This window comes from Pipistrellus hanaki (assembly GCF_964339955.1).
Source record: "Pipistrellus hanaki genome assembly, chromosome: 2".
NCBI classification, from domain to species: Eukaryota; Metazoa; Chordata; class Mammalia; order Chiroptera; family Vespertilionidae; genus Pipistrellus; species Pipistrellus hanaki.
The window spans coordinates 47,173,737-47,193,481 of NC_140504.1; the positions used below are offsets into that span (position 1 = coordinate 47,173,737).

Consider the following 19,745-nt stretch of genomic DNA (forward strand, 5'->3'; position numbering starts at 1 on the left):
TGGACTGGCTTCTGGAAAGGGCCCCTGCCTGGTGACAAGCACTCACACAGCCTGCCTCTCACAAACACTCAGCTAGGGGAGGCCCTGCCTCCCAGGTGACCTGACAGGCTCGGAGGGACCTGGCAAGGTCAGGCTGGGCTGCTCACACCACCCTCACCCTCGCCCTCACCCTCACCCTCGCCCTCGCCCTCGCCCTGGGCTCAGCGGGGTCCAAGGCACAAGGCTTGTCTCCCAGGAGACCAACCACACAACTCAGCGACCTTGAGAAAGTTATTTTAGCCTCTGCAGACTTCCCTTTCCCTGTTTTAAAATAGAACCGAAATTTATGCTATTTAATTCACAGAGAAGCTGCCTGGAAAAAGAAGGATTTGTTCTGAAGTGTTTTGGCTTCCTGAGAGGAACCTGGGGTTCTGGGAAACCTCCTTGAGCCGGCACAGACACAGGTGTCTACACTTGGGTGATGCGCAAGCCCACCCACAGGCTCACGTCACATCCATTCGCCAACTGGACTGCACTCCTGAGGAGGGGGCATCATTCTGTGCACTGCTGGGTCCCCCACAAGGTAGTGCTTGGAATAAGGTCAATGCTCGATAAACACCTATTGAATGAATACACTTGACAAGTACTTCCTGTGTCCCCTTCTCATGCCAGCCATTGTGCTCAGAGCTCAGGGCCAGCCCTGGCCTTCAGGTTGCTCACAGTCCAGGAGGGAGGCAGACACGTAAACAAACACAGCTGACACAGGGTGTTACCGGGGACGGAAGAGAAAACAGGGCACAGACAGGGAGGCTCAGAAGAGGGGAGTTCAGCTCTGGTGCTCCTTGGGGGTGGGGGGGGGAGGCGGGGGGAGCAGGAGGGGAGTGGTTGGGGGAGGTGACACGTATCCCCCAGCTGAGGGAGAATGTTTGCGAAAGCACAGAGCCCTGGGACAGCATGGCAGAGTCCAGAGTGCCACACACCGTCCCTCCCTCAAGGCTGGACCACAGGAAGGAAGTTGAGCGTTAGGAGATGGCTGGGGGAGGCTGGAGGCTGGATCCTGTAGGTCGGGCATGTCAAACTCGAGGCCTACGGGCCGCAGGCCTCATTTATTTGGCCCATGTTAGCCTTTGAGTTTAACAAGCTTGCTGTAGGTCATTATGTCCCGGTATTTTTGAGTGGTTCCTATACTTAACTTCGACATTCTTATCAGATCCTTAAAATGTGGTCATTTTAACTTTTCTCTCTGCTGATTGAGAAACTATATAACCATGATGGACTTACAACCACCCCCGTCCCCCAACACACACACACACACACACACACACACACACACATACACACACACACACACACACACACACACACACTAACTCTGAGACTCCCCCCACGTTCATGTCTGTCTCCACATCAGGGCCCATAGGTTGGAAAGTGTTACTTAAGGGTATCCTCTCTACAGTGACATATCATCCAAACTCTTTCGCTTTGGGGGACTGAAAGGATCCTTATGAATACCTGCACCAGAGCAACGAGTAAGAACTTAGGGCCATTCCAGGCAAACCAGGAGGCCTGGCCACTCCAGCTAAAGATCTGCCACTGAAGGGTTTCAGAGGCAAACGATGGATCAGATTCATGTTATTGAAATTGAATTTCTCTCCCTCATGTCTTCACAAAACAGAGAGAAAACGAGGATAAGGATGGAGGAGGCCCTTTCCAGCTTTGGCATTCTATAAATCTATGTTTGGTAGCCATTTGTAGGCTTAAGTAAAATAGAACCTCAAGGAAGTTTGGGGATGGTGGACTGCAATTCAACATAAACCTTGAAGATCCATACCAATATCCTGTGTTTTCCTTTGAAACCCAATAAAAGTGCCCAAGAAAAACACTCCCAAGGAAACTCCACTCATCCACCTATCCAAGAAGGGGAAGGCGATGCCCATGAAAACATTCCACTGAAATTGAAGCCTTGTTGCCAATCCACCTCTCCCACAAGTCCTAGCCCTCGCTTCCTCCTCCCCCCACCCCCCACTCCTGCAGCAGCATAGGAAGGTGATCAGATCTCTAAGAGGATAAGAGCATGAAGAGGTTAAGTTAGTGCTGTTGATTCAACTCCTATAACATCCTCTCCACCTTAAAACCTCATTTCTCTCAAACAACAACAACAACAACAACAAAATAACACACTCTCTTAAAAAAAAAAAAATTCATGGCTACTCATTGTCTGGAGCACATGTGTCAAACACAAGGCCCGCGAGCCAAATCCAGCCCGCCAGGCCTTGCAATGTGGCCCGCACCTCGCTGTCATCACTGCACTCCGCTGTCAGTTTATGACATTGTCAGTTTATGACTGTTCAGTAAACCATTCGGCCCGCGATTTAGGCTGGATTTTCGATTTTGGCCCCTTCTCTGATTGAGTTCGACACCCCTAGTCTGGAGAATTAAGCACAAAAGCTTTTTTTTTTTTTTTTTTTTTTTTTTTTTAATATATTTTATTGATTTTTTACAGAGAGGAAGGGAAGGGGATAGAAAGCTAGAAACATTGATGAGAGAGAAACACCGATCAGCTGCCTCCTGCACACCCCCCACTGGGGATGTGCCCGCAACCCAGGTACATGCCCTTGACTGGAATTGAACCCGGGACCCTTCAGTCCACAGGCCGACGCTCTATCGATGAGCCAAACCGGTCTTGGCTAAGCACAAAAGCTTTAACCTCCATCTCTACCATGTGAAGATAGCCCACTTTCCTCAGGCACCCTTTCTTACAATCTGATTGGAATTCTTGCTGAACAAACTTTATATTATCCTCTGTACATCCTAACTCGTGTTCTAACTACTCCTTATCAAAATTCTACCAGTAAGTTTCATCTCTTCCATGAAGCTTGTCTTTTCTGCTTCTTCTCTTCCTTTATCTCAGGTTACTTAAACATTTATCTTTCAAGATATGTATTTGCTGTATTTCTACCTAGAGGTATAATCACTGAGTGTTGGTATTTACCTCTGAATTCTCTTTCCTAAGACACTGATAACCAGTGTGGTTTAATGAAGTTTAACAAATTAAACAAATAGAGAAAGTGGAATTTGGATAAAATATTTGCAAATCACAGATCTGATAAGATATTGTATCCAGATTATATAAAGAAAATGTAAAACTCAGTAATAAGAAAACAAACAAACCAATTATAAATGGGCAAAAGATTTAAACACACACTTCATCCAAGAAGAGTATGTATATCAAACAAGCACATGAAAAGATATATGTTACCAGTATTAGGAAAATGAAAATTAAAAATTACAATGAGATATACAAACATTAAACACCCACTAAAACTAATTCAAGCCTAAAGAGACTAACTGTATGAAGTGTTGGCAAAGAGGTAGAGTAACTAGAACTCCCACATACCACTGGTGGTAATGTAAAATAGTATAACCATTTTGAAAAACAATTTCTTTTTAAAAAAAAAGTTAAAGATGTGCCTAACATATGTTCCAGCCATAAGACTTCCAGGCATGTACTCAAGAGATAAAAGCAAATATCCAAACAAAGATTTATATATGAATATTCAAGAAAGTTTTATTTGTAATAGCCCCAAACTGGAAACAATACAAATATCTATCAATAAGGTAATGCATAAACAACTGTAGCATATCTGCACAATGTAGCATATCTGCACATTATTCATAAAATAGAATAAATTTAGGTACATGTAACAACATGGATGAGTTTCAAAATAATTATGCTGAGTGGAAGAAAAGCCAGAAAAAGAAGAATGCATGCTCTGTGATTTCACTTATATAAAATTCTACAAAATGCAAACTAATCTGTAGTGACATAAGACAAATCAGTGGTTGCCTAAGGACTGGGGGAGGGCAGCAGATAGGGTGCTGGAGAGGGCGGAGAAGAATCACAAAGGGAGATCCTTTGAGGGTGATCGATATGTTCACTATCTTGATTGTGGTGATGGTTTCATGGGTGTACACATCAGTCAAAACTTATCAAATTGTTCACTTTAAGTTATCTTATGTCAAGTATATCTCAGTGAAGCTTAATTTAAAAAATAGACATAGTCTGTCATCTAGGAGCTCAGAGTCATCGTCTCACTGAAGAGACACTACTCGAAGGAGGGAAGGATTTTCATGTGTTTATCTATTCTGTTTTGGTATCATCTAGTGCAGCATTCTCTGCAATCACTCAACACCTGGCCTAACATACTTATGTGCTACTGTCCCCACTAAGCATCCACACCTGCTCTTTGAGCATCTGGTGGGAGGAGGAGAAGATATCTAAGCCTGACTTCTTGAAACTTGCACTAATTGATTGTGAACCACAAGTGACCTCTGGGACAGGATTGAGGGACTTGTCCCCAGGGCCTGAGACCTGGAAGGGGCCTGGGGGGTGGGGGGGTCTTCTAATCCCACCTCCAGACAGTGGAGGAATCCTCTCTACTTCTGAGTAACCCTCATCTACTCTCTGACAATGTCTCTAGGATGGAAATTGCCACTGTTCACAAAGCAACTAGCTACATTCCAATGGGAAGAAACAAGAGAAGGACAAGAGGAAATGTGAGAGCTGTCCCTAAACCCCACAAGGATCTCTATCCTTTCCTTCAATGTGGTTCCTTGGGAACTCTAAATTTGGGAGGAAATCAATTATTTGCAATGGAGGAGGTAGAAGAAGGAGAGATGAATGGAAGGGAACAATGAGACTTAAGTGGATAACAAATTCTTTTTAAAGAATTGCATTTCTGACCCATGGGCCATTTGTTTGGTTGAAGTGGTTTCTATGTTAGTACGCTCTCACTAACTTTGAGCACATCTCTTAATGTCTCATTGCCTTGGCTTTCCCAACTTTGTGCATTTAGACCCAGAGCACGGCCTGCCTTCCTCCTGGTCAGCAACAAGGCTCCTAAGAACTTTGGGTTCTGAGGAGAGAGAAAGCTCTGTGTAGAAAGACCAGGGCTGTGTCATTTTCATTTCTCCTTGATGCTTTCAAGCTTGGTGACTTCAGCTACTTCTCTGAAGGGAATAATCTTTTAAGCTCTCCATCCAGTCTGCTCTCAGACAGGAGTTTAAGCTCCCCCATTCGAAGTTTATCAGCCAGATCTACAGAGACTTTTCCGGGAGGATGTTTACAAAGGACGTTCAGTGTTGCCAAGAAAAGAGAGAACGGGAATGATAGGGCTTCGGAAGGGCAGTTTCAGAGGCAGTGAGATGTAAGCATAAAAGGACCTTTCTTTCTCTCACTAACAGGTTGTTCAAAGGCCAGTGATGAGCAAAATGGCTTGCAAGGGGCATGTGGCTTCCCTGCTGGAGTAGGTACCTCATAATCACACGAGCCAGGGGAGTTCGCCTCTTAGGGTTGTCTTGCTTTTTCTTGTTGCAGAGTTGAAATTATTTCAGAGATTAAAGCTCATAGTTCTATTTTTCTTCCACTCCTCTTTTTTTGGGGTGGGGTCTTCTTAAAAGGTGATGGCTTGCTTAATAACAGCGTCATATCTGCATGACTGTGTAACAGTAACCATGTAAGAACAAATTACTCTTCTTTAGGGAGAAGGGACTTCTGGAACAGGTCGTTTATATCTAATAAACCTGTGAAACAGGCACAGAGCATTTTAGGTACTGCTTCAGAAATCTCATAATTATTTTGAAATGGTGTATCCGTGCAGATATTTACAACTCTGAAACACCCCACTTGCAAAAATATAAATGTATTTGGTTTGTTAAGTTTGGGGTCATTCTGTGAGAAACACCCCCGTCAACTCTCTCCCCCACCCCCTTATTCAATCATACACTAATACACAGTGAGGTCTAGAGAACAACTTCATTTAACTATTGCTTTAGGGGCATTTTTGAAAAATTCTAACACAACAAACACTTCCGCAGCCAGTCTAGGGAAACAATTTTCCTTTCTGATAAGGATGACTTCATTTTATCCTAGTGAAAGGTAAATTTTCATCATCCTAATCAAGCAGGAGAGAAATCATTCCCTGTGAGCTGCCTAACAAGTTGTGCAACTGTAGTTCATTTTAATTAAGACGCTCCCTTTTTGAATTGTTCGTCTCTCTTCCTTTCATTTTAGTCAAGTCTAGAACTACATGGGTTTCAACTACTAGTTTTCCCCTCCCCCTTCAAAGAACTATTACATTTCAAGTGTCTGACAGAGAAGAACATGAATTTATCCCATTTGTCATCAGCTAAAGTCTTCAACTGGAGGAAGGACTTGTTATTCATGACAACATCCGTGTGTGATGACAAAGAAAACCTAAAAAAAGACCTTCTAAAGAACATCTACTGCAAAGCGGGTGGGAGGGAGGGCTGTGGGCAGAGAGGGAAGAAAAGAGATTTCCATGGGCTCAATAAATAGGGAAACCATAATATTACATGCAAAGCTCTAGCCTTCAAATCATGCAACATATTCCCACGAAGAAAAGTTGGGAATCAAATGTTAAGTTTCATGGCTGTTTTCAGTGTAACACACACACACACACACACACACACACACAGTTTTTAAAAAAAATTCGTTTTTTAAAATTTTTTTTCATTTTTTAAATTAAGGTATTAAATGTGTACATATTTTACCATTGCCCCACCCCCACTCCCATACATACCCTCCCCAGAGTTTTTCGTCCATTGTTTTTGCTTATATGCATGCATACAAGTCCTTCAGTTGATCTCTTATTTTTCCCATATCTCCCTATCCTCCCCGCTGTAATTTGACAGTCTGTTTGTTGCTTTACTGTCTCTGTATCTATCTTTTTGTTCATCAGTTTATAATGTTCTTTATTATCCATAAATGAGTGAGATCATGTTGTGTCATGTTGTGTTTCTCTTTTATTGACTGGCTTATTTCACTCAGCATAATGAAAAGAAGGAATTCTTATCATTTGCAGCAACCTGGATGGAATTGAAGAACACACTTTTTTTTTTTTTTTTTTTTTTTTTTTTTTAAGAAGGAAACCATAGGTCTTAACATATTGCCAAGAATGACTTTCAAGAACAAAGAGTAGCTGTTTGATGATTGAGAATTAAGCAAAATCCTAGAACAGGCATTGTTTATCCATGTTACTTCTACCCACCACTGGGTGGTGGTATGACTGAAACCTCCATTCCCAGGTACACCGTCCTCACAACTCCCCCCTGGCCCGGGTCACTGATGTCACCATCTGGGAAGTGTGTGTGTGAGTGTGCGGGTGTGTGTCTTTTGAGTCAGTAGAATGCTGTCCTGATTGAATGTGATCTGCCGCCCTCATGACAGAGGGTATTGTTCTGTCCTTTTCAATCAACAGTTTTCCATCTCGAGGACACAGAGGTGGCTTAGAAAGAGGTCACCCCGGGGCATGTGGTCTGCATTATGGTCCCGGGCTTGCTTTATGACACCAGAAGATATGCATAGTCAGCCCCAGGGAAAGAAATGAAAGTCTCCCAATTAAATTTTAATCATGCGCGCATCCACGCCACTGTCAGAAAGAAAATCAAAAACCTTACAGCCTCCTGGTGCAAAGGGCCTCCACCTTTCATCAGCTAGAAGCCCTCGGAGCTACACGTTTTGAAAGATTTTTGCCTACCAATGTGCTGCTTTCATGAAATAATAATTCGACGTCTCGTGTTTTCATTAACCACAGCTACTAGCAATTACAGCCACCTTCAGTGGAGGGCCTGCTACGGACCAACCCCACCAACTCCGTGAGGTGGGTGTTCTTATTGTGCTTATCGGACAGACTCGGGCACTGAGGTTCAGGGTGATCAAGGAGCTCCATCAGCATCACTCAGAAGTGGATGGGCGCGGGCTACCCCCAGACCTGGGTGCAGTCAAAGCGCGGGTGATTAATCGCTATTCCGTTTGGCCCAGCAGAGCTTCCCCCTGGTTTACGGAGTGGTCCCTGCGGTGACCCCACAGCCAGAAGCAGAGAAACGGGGGCATTTTGATGAGACTGCAACGCACAGCCAGGCAAATGAGGAATTGCCGTCAAGCTCTTTGAAATATTGAAAATTGCTCACAGACCTCCTCTCTCATCTTCCATGCCATTCACACCTTTAACCATTCCTAGGGGCCTGGGGGCTCAGAGACAGGGACCCACTTGCGAAGTCCCATTCCCTCACGTAGCAGACGTTTTGTGATTCAGTGAGGCTGTGCGGAAGGTTCATGTGCAAGGACATGGAAAGCATGGTTCCCAGCCCCCCTCCACGGCTGGGGACCCCTGGGAAAGCAGAAATGGTATATGGGCTGAGACAAGACATTACTCCTTACTTCCTTTCATTTTTTTTCTTCCTCTGCAAAATTGCTTTCCCTGGGATTCTGTTCCTTGCTGCCCAAGAAGTAAAGGCTTCATTTTCCAGGAACAAACGTCAGATAACGTTATTGTTTTCTGTAATCCCTTCGGTTGTCTGATGTGACTAGCGTGCGACCTGATGCCTCACATTTCAGAGACACCACATGCTGGCTGCTCTGGCCATTTTGAAACAATCTGGATCGAAACTACCGGCCAACAAATACAAAGACAGAGCCAGGCCATCAATCATCAGCAGACATCCCGAAGGGTCTTTTCTCACACTTTGGAGGGAGGGCGGGGGGAGGCGGGGAGAGGAGAGTGAAGGGAGAAGAATGTGAACATTTAAATAGATCTTGCTGGGTCTTAAAGAATGAATTGGTATCAAAAGATCTTTGACACGAGCTGAATCAATGTTGAAAATAATATTTGAGGAGCACAGGAACCCCACTTCTCTTTCCGGTGAGCGGCCCAGTTCACATTTCCTTTGAGGGTGAGCGCTGGGGGGGCCTGGCCTGAGCCTGTGGATCTCTGCGCCCCCACAGTGCCTAATATATAGCATGGCAATGGGAGCATTCAGGAAATAGTGGCTTTATTATTAGAAAGGAAGCCCAGCCCAGAATCTACAGGGTTGGCACTGAGAGGAGACAGGCTAGGGCAGTGGTCGGCAAACTCATTAGTCAACAAAGCCACATATCAACAGGACAACGACTGAAATTTCTTTAGAGAGCCAAATCTTTTAAAATATATTTTATTGATTTTTTATAGAGAGGAAGGGAGAGAAATAGAGAGCTAGAAACGTCGATGAGAGAGAAACATCGACCAGCTGCCTCTTGCACACCTACTGGGGATGTGCCCGCAACCAATGTACACGCCCTTGACCGAAATCAAACCCGGGACCTTTCAGTCCACAAACTGATGCTCTACCACTGAGCCAAACCGGTTTCGGCAAGAGCCAAATCTTTTAAACTTAAACTTCTTCTAACACCACTTCTTTAAAATAGACTCGCCCAGGCCGTGATATTTTGTGGGAGAGCCACACTCAAGGGGCCAAAGAACCACATGTGGCTCACGAGTCGCAGTTTGCTGACCTCGGGGCTAGGGGATAAGAGGCAGGTTGAGAAAGGCAGCTTTGGAGGCCCTCCTGGCATATCTAGGGTTTGCCTTCTCCTCGGAGTGATCTTGGGCCCACCACTCCCACCTCCATGGTGCTCTCTGGCCTTCTCTTATGTGCTGGTTCCACTGTCTTTCCAGGTGAGGTCTGGAGCCTGCTGAGGGGAGGTGGAGCATTAAAAAAAAAAAAAAAAAAAAGGCTCGCCCTGACCCGTCTTGCTCAGTGGGTAGAGCATCAGCCTACAGACTGAAAGTTCCCAGGTTCGATTCCGGTCAAGGGCATGTACCTTGGTTGAGGGCACATTCCCGGTAGGGAGTATGCAGGAGGCAGCTGATTGATGTTTCTCTCTCATCGATGTTTCTAGCTCTCTATCCCTCTCCCTTCCTCTCTGTGAAAAGTCAACGAAATATACTTTACCAGCCAGTAGGAAACCATTAGAAGGGGGTAACAGAGATCCAGCAAATCTTAAGAACCTGGCTTTAAAACGCAGTCTTAAATGGGAGGAGCTGGAGGCTCACCATGGCCCTTTTCCCTGCCTCTGTGTGACAGAGAACATACCCCTCCCCCGCCAGACTCCCCCCAGTAGGTCTGCCTTAGGCCTCCAGAATCCTCCATGCCCTTTGCTCAAAGACATTCCACACAACTGACTTGGAAATTCTACAAGCATTAGGGTTAAATCTATATTTCATAATATAATTAGAAATATTTTTAAAAACTAAAACAAGAAATAATATGCACCTGGCTGGTGTGACTTAGTGGTTGAGCGTCGACCCATGAAATAGGAGGTCACTGGTTATATTTCTGATTAGGGCACATGACCAGGTTATAGGCTTGATCCCCAGTAGGGGGTGTGCAGGAGGCAGCTGATCAATGATTCTCTATCTCCTTCTCACTTCCTTTCCCTCTAAAAAAGTGAAAAAAACATTTAAAAGAGTGAATTATTTTTTTTTAAAAAAAATACCATGCATTGTTCATGGAATTATACTTACATTAACACATCATGGGCCACTAACAGAAATATCTAACTCATTCTCAAACTCATTTTAGGGCCAACCTCAGAATAAAAAGTTTGTTATCCCTGCACACTTGGAGTGTCCCCTCAGGGAAAAGTTCCCATTTGCACCTGGGAATGTTAAGCTAAAATTAAAAAGTCTGAATGAGAGGCAATGAGTATTTATTTGAGATCAAACAATTGCAATCTGGGGAGAGCAAATTGAGGCCGTCCCCTCTTGCCCCCCCTCCCCCCCCCCCCCCCGCCTCTGTACAGGAAAGGGACTCCGGGGTTTTAGGGGCAAAAGGGAAGAAGATGAGGTAAGCTCTATTAAAGAACAGTTATTGGTGCTAGATGAGGTACATTTAGATTTTATACTTTGTGGATTAGCCAATCTTTGGTCACCAGGCAGAAGGCTAGATTTCTGCTTCATTGATTGCTTAGCAATGGAGTCTTTGGTAAAGTGCAATCTCATCCGTTCTTACAAACAGGCTCTTCTCCTTCTCACTGACTCCCCGGAATGCTGGTGGTTTGGTCCAGTTCAGAAAGTAAAGAAAAACTAGACATGCAGGAAGTTCCTCTCCAACGGCCACTCGGCTCCCTTTCAGCGTGGCTCCGTTCCTGTCCTCCTTCACAACAATGATGCAACGACATAATTTAGAGAAGTTAATTAGGTGCAGAGGCCGATAAGACAACAACTGTCACCCGTATTCTCCGATTTCAAAGTGTTGTGCTAAGCAAAGCAAACCACCTCCCATGGGGTTTGCAATAAACGTCACAGATTTGAACATACAAAATAAATGCATGCCAGCTAACCACCACTTCTAGCTGTTTTACATACTTAGGTCCCGCCTTAAATTTCAGTTTTAAAAAGCCTTTGGTGTCTCAAAAAGTCTGAAAGCCCCTCCCTAGACCATTAAAGGCGGTTGCCCCTTTTCACCTGTCCACCAGACCCACACTTGCATGTCCTGCTCCCCAGGACCTTGAGACCTCCCTGCCTACAGACGTGTCCTGATTCTGGCAGGATCCACTAGGAGAGCCAGGGTTCAGGGCAATTCCTCAGAGGCACTTTGCAAGGAGGCTGTTGGGGGACATTAAGGGAGGAGTGCTCATAATTAAATCCCTTTGCTAACTCCCCACTTTTCTCCATTATGGTGGCTTCCTTTCTCCTTCTAAAGCTACAAGATGTCAAGGATTGGTCCACAGTACCCCAGCATAAACTGTTTTATCATAAATGTTTTAGGGGTTAATTTTTTTAAACATATTTTTATTGATTTTTTATAGAGAGGAAAGGAGAGAGAGCCAGAAACATGGGCCAGCTGCCTCTTGCACACCCCCCACTGGGGATATACCCACAACCAATGGACATGCCCTTGACCGGAATCAAACCCGGGACCCCTCAGTCCACAGACTGGCGCTCTATCCACTAATTTTCTCATACACCACAGCACAGTGACAACTGAAATTATTGTTCAACATCCTTGCACATCAGCGCCAAAGGGCCCCTTGGAGGGACCTAGGCCAGTTTCCATATGAGGGAACTGAGTCCCCACATTTCCATACGAGGGAACTGAGGCCCAGAGAGGGAAGTGAATTACCCAAGGTCACACAGCTCATTCTCCCTTGACTCTGTGTCCCCTCTTTTTCTCACCATGCTCCACATCCTCCCTTGCAATAATGATCAGCTGTCGGGTGAGAGGGTTAACCTTCATTCTGAAAGATGTTAGCAGTGATTTATATTTTTTTTATGTGGCTAATGGTAGAAATAAAATAATAATGAGAAAGCAACACATGCTTTCAAAGTGACTGCTCACCAGAGCGAACATTAAGCCTGATTTGATCACACCCATTAGAGATTTCAGCTGAACATTATAGAGATGTTTCTCAGGAATTTGTCTGATAGATGTGGCAGGGTCAGCTGCCTGGGATAAAGAACCATCACTGAAATGTCCAACTAGACAAAAATGTCTCAGTTAGAGGTAGGAGAGACTTTGAAATGCTACACGTAAATCAAATCATTTCGATTGAAGCAGCTATTCTTAAAAAAAAAAAAAAATCTTTCTTACAGTGTAAGCATTTTTACCTTTACTGGCCTATTTCATAAGTAGGAATGGTGTTTGGGGAGGGTGGATTTTATTTATTAGTTCTTTCAGTGTTGGGTTTTATAACGTGAGGTGCCTACATGGAGAGCCTTAAGCCTGGAAGGTGTCTTAGAGACTATCTGCTCCAACCCTTCATTTTCAAATGAAGTAGCTGTGGTCCAGAGAGGGCAAGTGACTGTCCCAAGGTCACACAGCAGCCAGCATCAGAGTCAGGACTACAAAAACACCTCCAGATCTAGATCAAGGAGTTATTTGATCAACAGACAGTAGAGCTCCCTGGGCTGTGAGTTGCAGGCACAAGATTACAGTTCTGAATACACAAAGGAGCACAGTTCTCTTCCTTTATAAGTAATTTCTTTTGCTCTTTAGAAATATAATATTTTTGCTTACTCAACTTCAAAAAATTTTAAAATAGTGTACAATAAAACACTTGCAATCAAACCCAAGAAAGAGAGAGAGAGGCAGAAATAAGAATGTGTGTATAAAGCATACACATATGTGTGTGTGTGGTCTGTGTGGGTGGGGAGAGGTGGTAAAACATAATTTTTCTGGGAAAGGGTGTGAAATCAAAGCCTCTAATAAGAATGGTCACTAAAATTAATTAGATCTGAGTTCCTGGTAATAAAGTCTTCATTTGCTTATTCATTAAAAAACACACACACACAAAAAAAACAAAAAACAAAAAAAAACAACACCTTTAATAGAGATATGACTAGAGAGTCTGCATTTCTTGCTCTAATCCTATCTTCCTACACATCAGCCTGAGAGCCATGGAGCATAACTCAGCACTTTGGAGCTAGAAGGCTCCTCTTACACCACCGAGTCCAACCCTCTAGTCGACAGAGAGACAACTGGAACCCCAGAGAGGGAGATAATGGCCATGGTAATGGCAGAGCCCAATAAAATGGGATGGGAGGGTTGCCATAGAGGCACTGGACACCTCATGTCTGAGTTTTGGCGTTGTCATGATAAAAAATAATTTTAAACTTGCTTTTACAAATAGCCCCAGTTGCATAGCAACAAACAGTATTCATGACCCCTTTAGCCACCTCCCCAAGAAGCTTGAGCCTGGTGGTCACAGAACTTCTTACAGTACGTCCATGGAATTTCGTTAGGTGCAGTGTTCTTTTGTGCCTGGCATGCCCTGTGGACCATGGCTGACCCCCGAGAGGAAAGAGGGCAGAAGAGGAAAGTGTGCTTCTGAGAGTCAGGCTCCGCCCAAGGGCCGCAGGCAGTGCTGCTGGAGGCTCAGCTCCTTGCCGAGTCAGGCTGCCGAAGGCACGTCCACTCTTCTCCCTCCGTGCTATGGTCCCCCTAAAAGAATGACAGTGACGGATGGGCCAGGGTACCCCATTGCCCACTGTCGCCACCCCTGCAAGGACATTGTGACAGCTCGTTGGGGTGCCAGTTCCCTGGTCAAAGCACCATCTCTTATAAGTATTTATTAAACATCCGACACAACCATCTGAATGAAATGACTGTTTTAAAGGAATAAGTTTCTTTTTCAAGGTGAAAGATTCAAGACCTTATGTTGGAAGTTTTGCGGAAGACTAATGGTTGCCTTAACAGATGACCTGCAAACCTCGTGGCCACCCAGGGGCTTCTGGGATTAGGTTAACACGGCTCATGATTCAAGGAAATTAAGAGAAACTTCAAGAGGAGATTCAGGGGGTCTGGGTGCGGCAAGAACTGAGAGAGACACGGGGAACAGTAAAGCAGTTGTCAAGCATGGGGTCCCACCTCTGGGCCTGAGGCTTAAAGTTTAAAATAATAATAATAATAACCTGGCATCTTGATTCGATTTAAGTGAAAAACCAGTGTCTACAGGCGGCTGCTGAGCGGGCCGCCCATCCTGCTGGGGCAACACGGATCCGTCATCAGAGACTTGGATAACTCGGAGCAGAGGGCCCAGCTGGGGTCTTCTCCCCTCTCCCCCACCCCTTTGAATCTGCAATGCCAGCGGTTAGAAAAAGTGTCTCCATCTTGTAAACACAGCAAATTTGATCTGGAAGTCATTGGGAAAACATAAACACGGAGCCTCATACAGTCCTGTGTACACTCCCCCAGCCCTGTTAAAGCTGAGCCTGTTGTGGGAAGATTGGCTTTTTTCAAAGGCGCTTTTCTTTTTAGAATGAAAATCCCCAAAAGTACATGTTACCAATGTAGATCCAGATCCCGGCAGAGAGACCGCAAGTGCGTGGACAAGCGTTGCCGAAGCAGGTCAGAGACAGAATGTCACACTTGTTTGGGTTGTCTTCTGCAATTGCAGAAAGTGCTTTTCTGAAACGTCAATTATCTTTGAAGTAGAAATCAATAGTACAGAAACAGCTTCTGAACAATACCCTTAGTTAAGAATACAGTTTCATAATTATTCCGTGTTTTTCAAATCCATTCCAAATCTGCAGTAACAGGGCCCTGGAATCTAGCCCAGTTCCCTTCATTTAACCAACAAGTAAATGGAGGCACAGATGGAGGAAGTGACTGACTTGAGGTCACAGAGCTGTTAGTGTCAGAGGCAAAAAAAAAGAGGACAGTGATTTCCTGGTTCCTACTGGTTCTTTCAGGACACGTCTCTCCCAGGGGTGTTGCTATTGACTAACATTTTTGTCTAAGGGCATGTGTTAGATACTGTGGTTTACATGGAGCAGGTGATGGGCTTTATTCCACCAATGTAAGCTTGAAAGAAATGTCAAGTGATTGTTTTTAAAGTGACTTTTAATTCTGATCAGGAGCCTCCAGTTCGCTGGGTTGGTAGACAAATGCTCCCACTGAGTCATGAGTGAATGGAGCTCATTCTGGAAGAGGCAGTTGCCCCACCCACCTGGGGGCCATGCAAGGGCCTAATGTGTGCAAGTGGAGCAGCTGTGAGGGCCTCTGGTTATTCATGTCCCCACAGCCCAAGATCACTGCAGGCTGGCATCTCACCTGCTCCAGGGCTGTGCCCTCTGCAGAAGAAGGGGCCCTGGGCCCACTGAGGTTCTGCCTCTACCCCGGGGCTCTGAAAGGGAAGGGAGTAAGGGCCTGGAACCCCAAACTTCTCTAGCCCACTCTCCTCCCCTTCTGCCACTCACTGCTTCCCAGTCTCCCTGCTGCCTCCTCCCCAGTTAACCCATAGCAGGATCTATAAAGCCAGGCCAGAACGGGAGAGAGAAGGATCCTGTAAACCACTGTTTTCAATTCCAAGGCCCAAAGAATCCTTAAACATGGAAACCCAAAGTCCTATCTATCTACCTCCCTCAAGTGAGAGAGGAAAAAATACAGCAAGAACAAATTCCAAATGGATATCTCACTAAATCATCCTGCCATTGGGTCTCCGCCACCCTCACCAGGCAGAATGCAAGTCTTGTCATAATGAGAACAAGCGTGCGCCCCGACACCTCCCCCCAGGCCAGAGGTCCATCCACCTCACCAGCTCCCTGTATCCTCCAGCCCTGCAAGCTAGCTCTCTGCCACCCCATTTACAGCGGCCCAAGGAAGGGGTGAGGTGTTTGTAGTTCTTTTTTTTCTGGTCCTGAGAAGAGGGTGGCAAGCCATGCGTGTCAAATCTCCTCTGAACTTGGCCGAACTCTCAGTAAACCAAAACCTGTCCATACCACACCATGATCTATTTCCTCCTCCGCTACTAAGCTGCCCGGTGAACGTAGGTGAAACCACCTAACGCAACTTCCAACCGTCTTCTGGTGTGAGCTCCATTGTTTTTGTTCACTCAGCGGCAAGGCTTTAAAAAAAAAAAAAAAAAAAAAAAAAGGAACTCAAGTTCATAAACAATATCAGCATTTGGAAGTTTTGGAAAGAAAACCAATGAATGATGGAAAGAATTTTTGAAATGCCTGGGGGCTATTTGGGTGACGTGTTTGTGCCCTGGTACCAAGACTCCTGAGACTGTCTTCAATCTCTGTCTTCACACCCTGCCCGATTCCCACCGTGATAGGGCTGTGGCACCGGCTGCCATCAACTTCTTCCTCTCCCTGGAGAAACAGGCTGCAAACGCACAAGAGCTCCCCCAGTCACCGTGGTCTGAATGTTTGTGTCTCCCTAAAATAATGCATATGTTAAAACCCAGCTCCTTGCCAAAACCGGTTTGGCTCAGTGGATAGAGCATTGGCCTGCGGACTGAAAGGTCCCAGGTTTGATTCCGGTGAAGGGCATGTTCCTTAGCTGCTGGCACATCCCCAGTAGGAGGTGTGCAGGAGGCAGCTGATCGATGTTTCTCTCTCATGGATGTTTCTAACTCTCTATCCCTCTCCCTTCCTCTCTGTAAAAAAATGAATAAAATATATTAAAAAAACAAAAAACAAAAAAAAAACAGCTCCAGTGTGATGGTTGAAGGAGGTGGGGCCTTTGGGAGGGGATCAGGTCCTGGGGGTGAAGCCTTCAGGAATGGGATGAGTGGCTTACGAAAGGGAACCTGTGAGAGCTCCTTTGCCCTTTCCACCACCGTGAGGAAACAGCCCTCTGAGAACCAGGAAGCCGGCCCTTACCGGGCACTAAATCTATGGTGCCATGACCTGGAACTTTCCAACTACCAGAGATGTGAGAAACAAACCTCTGTTGTTTAGAAGCCACTCTGTCTACGGTGTTTCTGTTATTGTAGCCAAACTAAACCGTCGCCCGCCCGGTGCATCAGTCACAAAACAAACATTTACTGAGCAGCTAGGTGCCAGGCATTGTTCTAGGCACGTGGGAACATCGTCGCTAACAAAACAACGTCCCTGCTCCTGGAGCTCCTGTCACGGGGAAGGGAGGTCAGGGCGGGGGGTAAAGAGAAACAAGTGAAGGATATTCCAGGTGATGCTAGAGAGGGAGCTTCTAAAGCATGTCTCCAGAAGCGCCTGGGGACACGTACTGACTCAGACACTTCCCACCACTATCTCATCTCCCTTTACTTGGTCTGTGAGGTGAGCAGGCAGGGAACACGGAATAGTGTGAATGTGCCCTGAAGGATGTAGGGCTGTGCCCATCACAAAAGCACCCAAACACAGGCTGCCTGTGGGGCAGGTGGGCATGAGGGATGCTGCTCTGGGTGGCACCCCATATCCCATCTGCCACCCTCTCCCCATCTGCCTCCCCCACATCACTTCACGTCTCTGCATCCTAATATTCTCCTTTGTTGAATGGGACACAGCCGGCTGAGAGGTTTCTCTTTCCACCCACCATTTGCCCCTCGTCTTGCATTCTCAGACTTTTATTCCGCATGGTCATTTTATTTTTGACTCTGACTAGTTAAGTCAGAAGAGTGATCTAAAGAAAAGCCCATAGACCCGGTCACCAAGATGCCTCAGGAAGGGAAGGCAGATTGCTTTCGCCAGAGGAGGAAATCTATCACTGAGAAATCAGAGCCTGCTGCACAAACTTTATCTCAGAGAGTCTAAAAAAAAAAATAGCCAAGAGAAATTTTAAAAGGCATCATCTCAGCAAACATCACAACTAACCACAGAGCTAGGCCGCTTTGAACCATGTTCCTGTGTTGGTGCAGGAACCGGCAAGTAGAGCCAGGTCGTCGAGGACATTCATGACAACTGACGAACACCTACTCACTGGCTTTTCAGTCCTCGCTCTTGGGACACCCTCTCCCTGGGTCTTGCTTCAGTACCACAGGCTGATGGCCAGCACTTGCACTGCGGACAGGCAGTGTTCATACCCCACCCCTGAGCACTCAGGCTCTATCGGTGGTGGTGGCTTGTCCTTCTGAGGGTATAACTTAGCAGTTTCTATAGAAACAAAAGTACCCTTCAACTCAGCAAAAATATAGGGCAAATAGCCCAGCTGGTATGGCGCAGTGGTTGCTTGTCAACCTATGAACCAGGAAGTCACAGATTTCCGACCAGAGCACCTACTCAGGTTGTGGGTTTGATCCCCAGTGTGGGGCATGAAAGAGGCAGCTAATCAATGATTATCCCTCATCATTGATGATTCTATCTTTTTTTTTTTTTTTTGCATGGTTAGTGTTTTATTCTTTGAAGAAAGATTCTGAAACATTATACTCAGTCAGACTGAAAGATAAAGTGTAAAAGTTTTTATAAAGATATAACATATGTAATGACTTTTCATTCTACAAAATCTTGATCATAGAGCTTATAAAATACACCTCGTTGGCAGTAGCACCCAGGCTTTCCAAATTGTCAGTCATCCTTTTTCTCCTGTCTGTATAGACTTCTCATTAGCTGCTTTCTGCTTTTGTTGCATGATCTCAGAGTCTCTCCGTTTTCTCTTAGAGGCAGTCAAGCTATCCTCTTTTCTTTTTCCCTTGCTAATTTCCTGGGATTTCTCCATGTTTTTCTGGCGGGCAAGTTCTCGTCGATTTCCACGGGCCATGCCGACCACCGCTCCGAGCCTGGAAGAGAGCGACTCGGAAAAACACAGGCTTCCGCTCGCGCTCAGCGGACGTCTCCCCGATTCTATCTTTCTCTCTCTCTTCCTTCCTCTCTGAAATCAATTAAAGTATATTTAAAAATATATATATGGCAAGTATATATTCATAAGGGTACAAATATATTCCTGTGGGTAGAATAGGGGGAATATGATTGTGGTTGGTGTCGGGGTCAAGGAAGGGTGAAGCATTTGCTTTTAACTCTAAATTTACATTTTATTTAAACTTTTTAAATTAAAAATTAATTTATATGTTGTGTAGATTTTTTAAAAATTAAAATTTAAAGCAATATTACTTGGGCAGGCCTTAGCTGTCTTCTGACTAAAGTCTCAACTTTAGAACCCCTGAAGATGTGGCTCCACCAACTCTCCATCTGCAATGTGGCTCAGCATGGCTGAATGCAGGAGAACCCCAGGTTACAAAATTGTGGTGCTTTAAACAAAATTTAGTGGGAGAAGAAATTGGCTTGGAAAAGAAGTTGGAGGGAGTTATTTTCACTAGTATAGGTATATTCAGGCCCCTCAAGCTGCAGCTGACGTCCATCTAGTATAGGAATAAAAATGATCACTGAGATTGGGTGGTGGGAAAGGAAGAAGAGAACTTTGGCTCAGTATCAAATTCAATCTCTTTTCACAATTACCTGTGACCTTTGCGTAGTGTCCCCACATCCAATGGGATGCAGCAGGAGGAAGTTCCAGAAAAATGCCCATCACTTCAGCAGTTCGATTGTGGATTATACCAGCCCAGACCTCCACCCTGGGGCCCATACTAGAGCTGTGATCATCCTAATTGCACTCATATTCACTCATTCACCAGTTTATTCTCTTCCTACCCCTTCTCCTCCCCTTCTCCTTCTCTTCTGTGTGCCAGCTCTAAGGAAGGAGATGATGATGAGGATGATGAGGAAGGAAGGAAGGAAGGAAGGAAG

General features: G+C 45.2%; 1 protein-coding gene and 1 long non-coding RNA gene across 2 annotated transcripts in view; both read right to left on the reverse strand.

Moving 5' to 3' along the window:
* Nucleotides 1-19,745, reverse strand: part of LOC311616422 — a 299,958-nt gene that overhangs the window by 124,762 nt on the left and 155,451 nt on the right. The window lies entirely within an intron of this gene.
* LOC311617361 (uncharacterized protein) lies at nt 18,574-18,833 on the reverse strand (the record flags this gene model as incomplete). Its single annotated transcript, XM_084873795.1, has 1 exon — nt 18,574-18,833. Exon 1 carries the CDS (start codon nt 18,760-18,762, stop codon nt 18,574-18,576), a length of 189 nt encoding a protein of 62 aa, XP_084729921.1. The 5' UTR covers nt 18,763-18,833.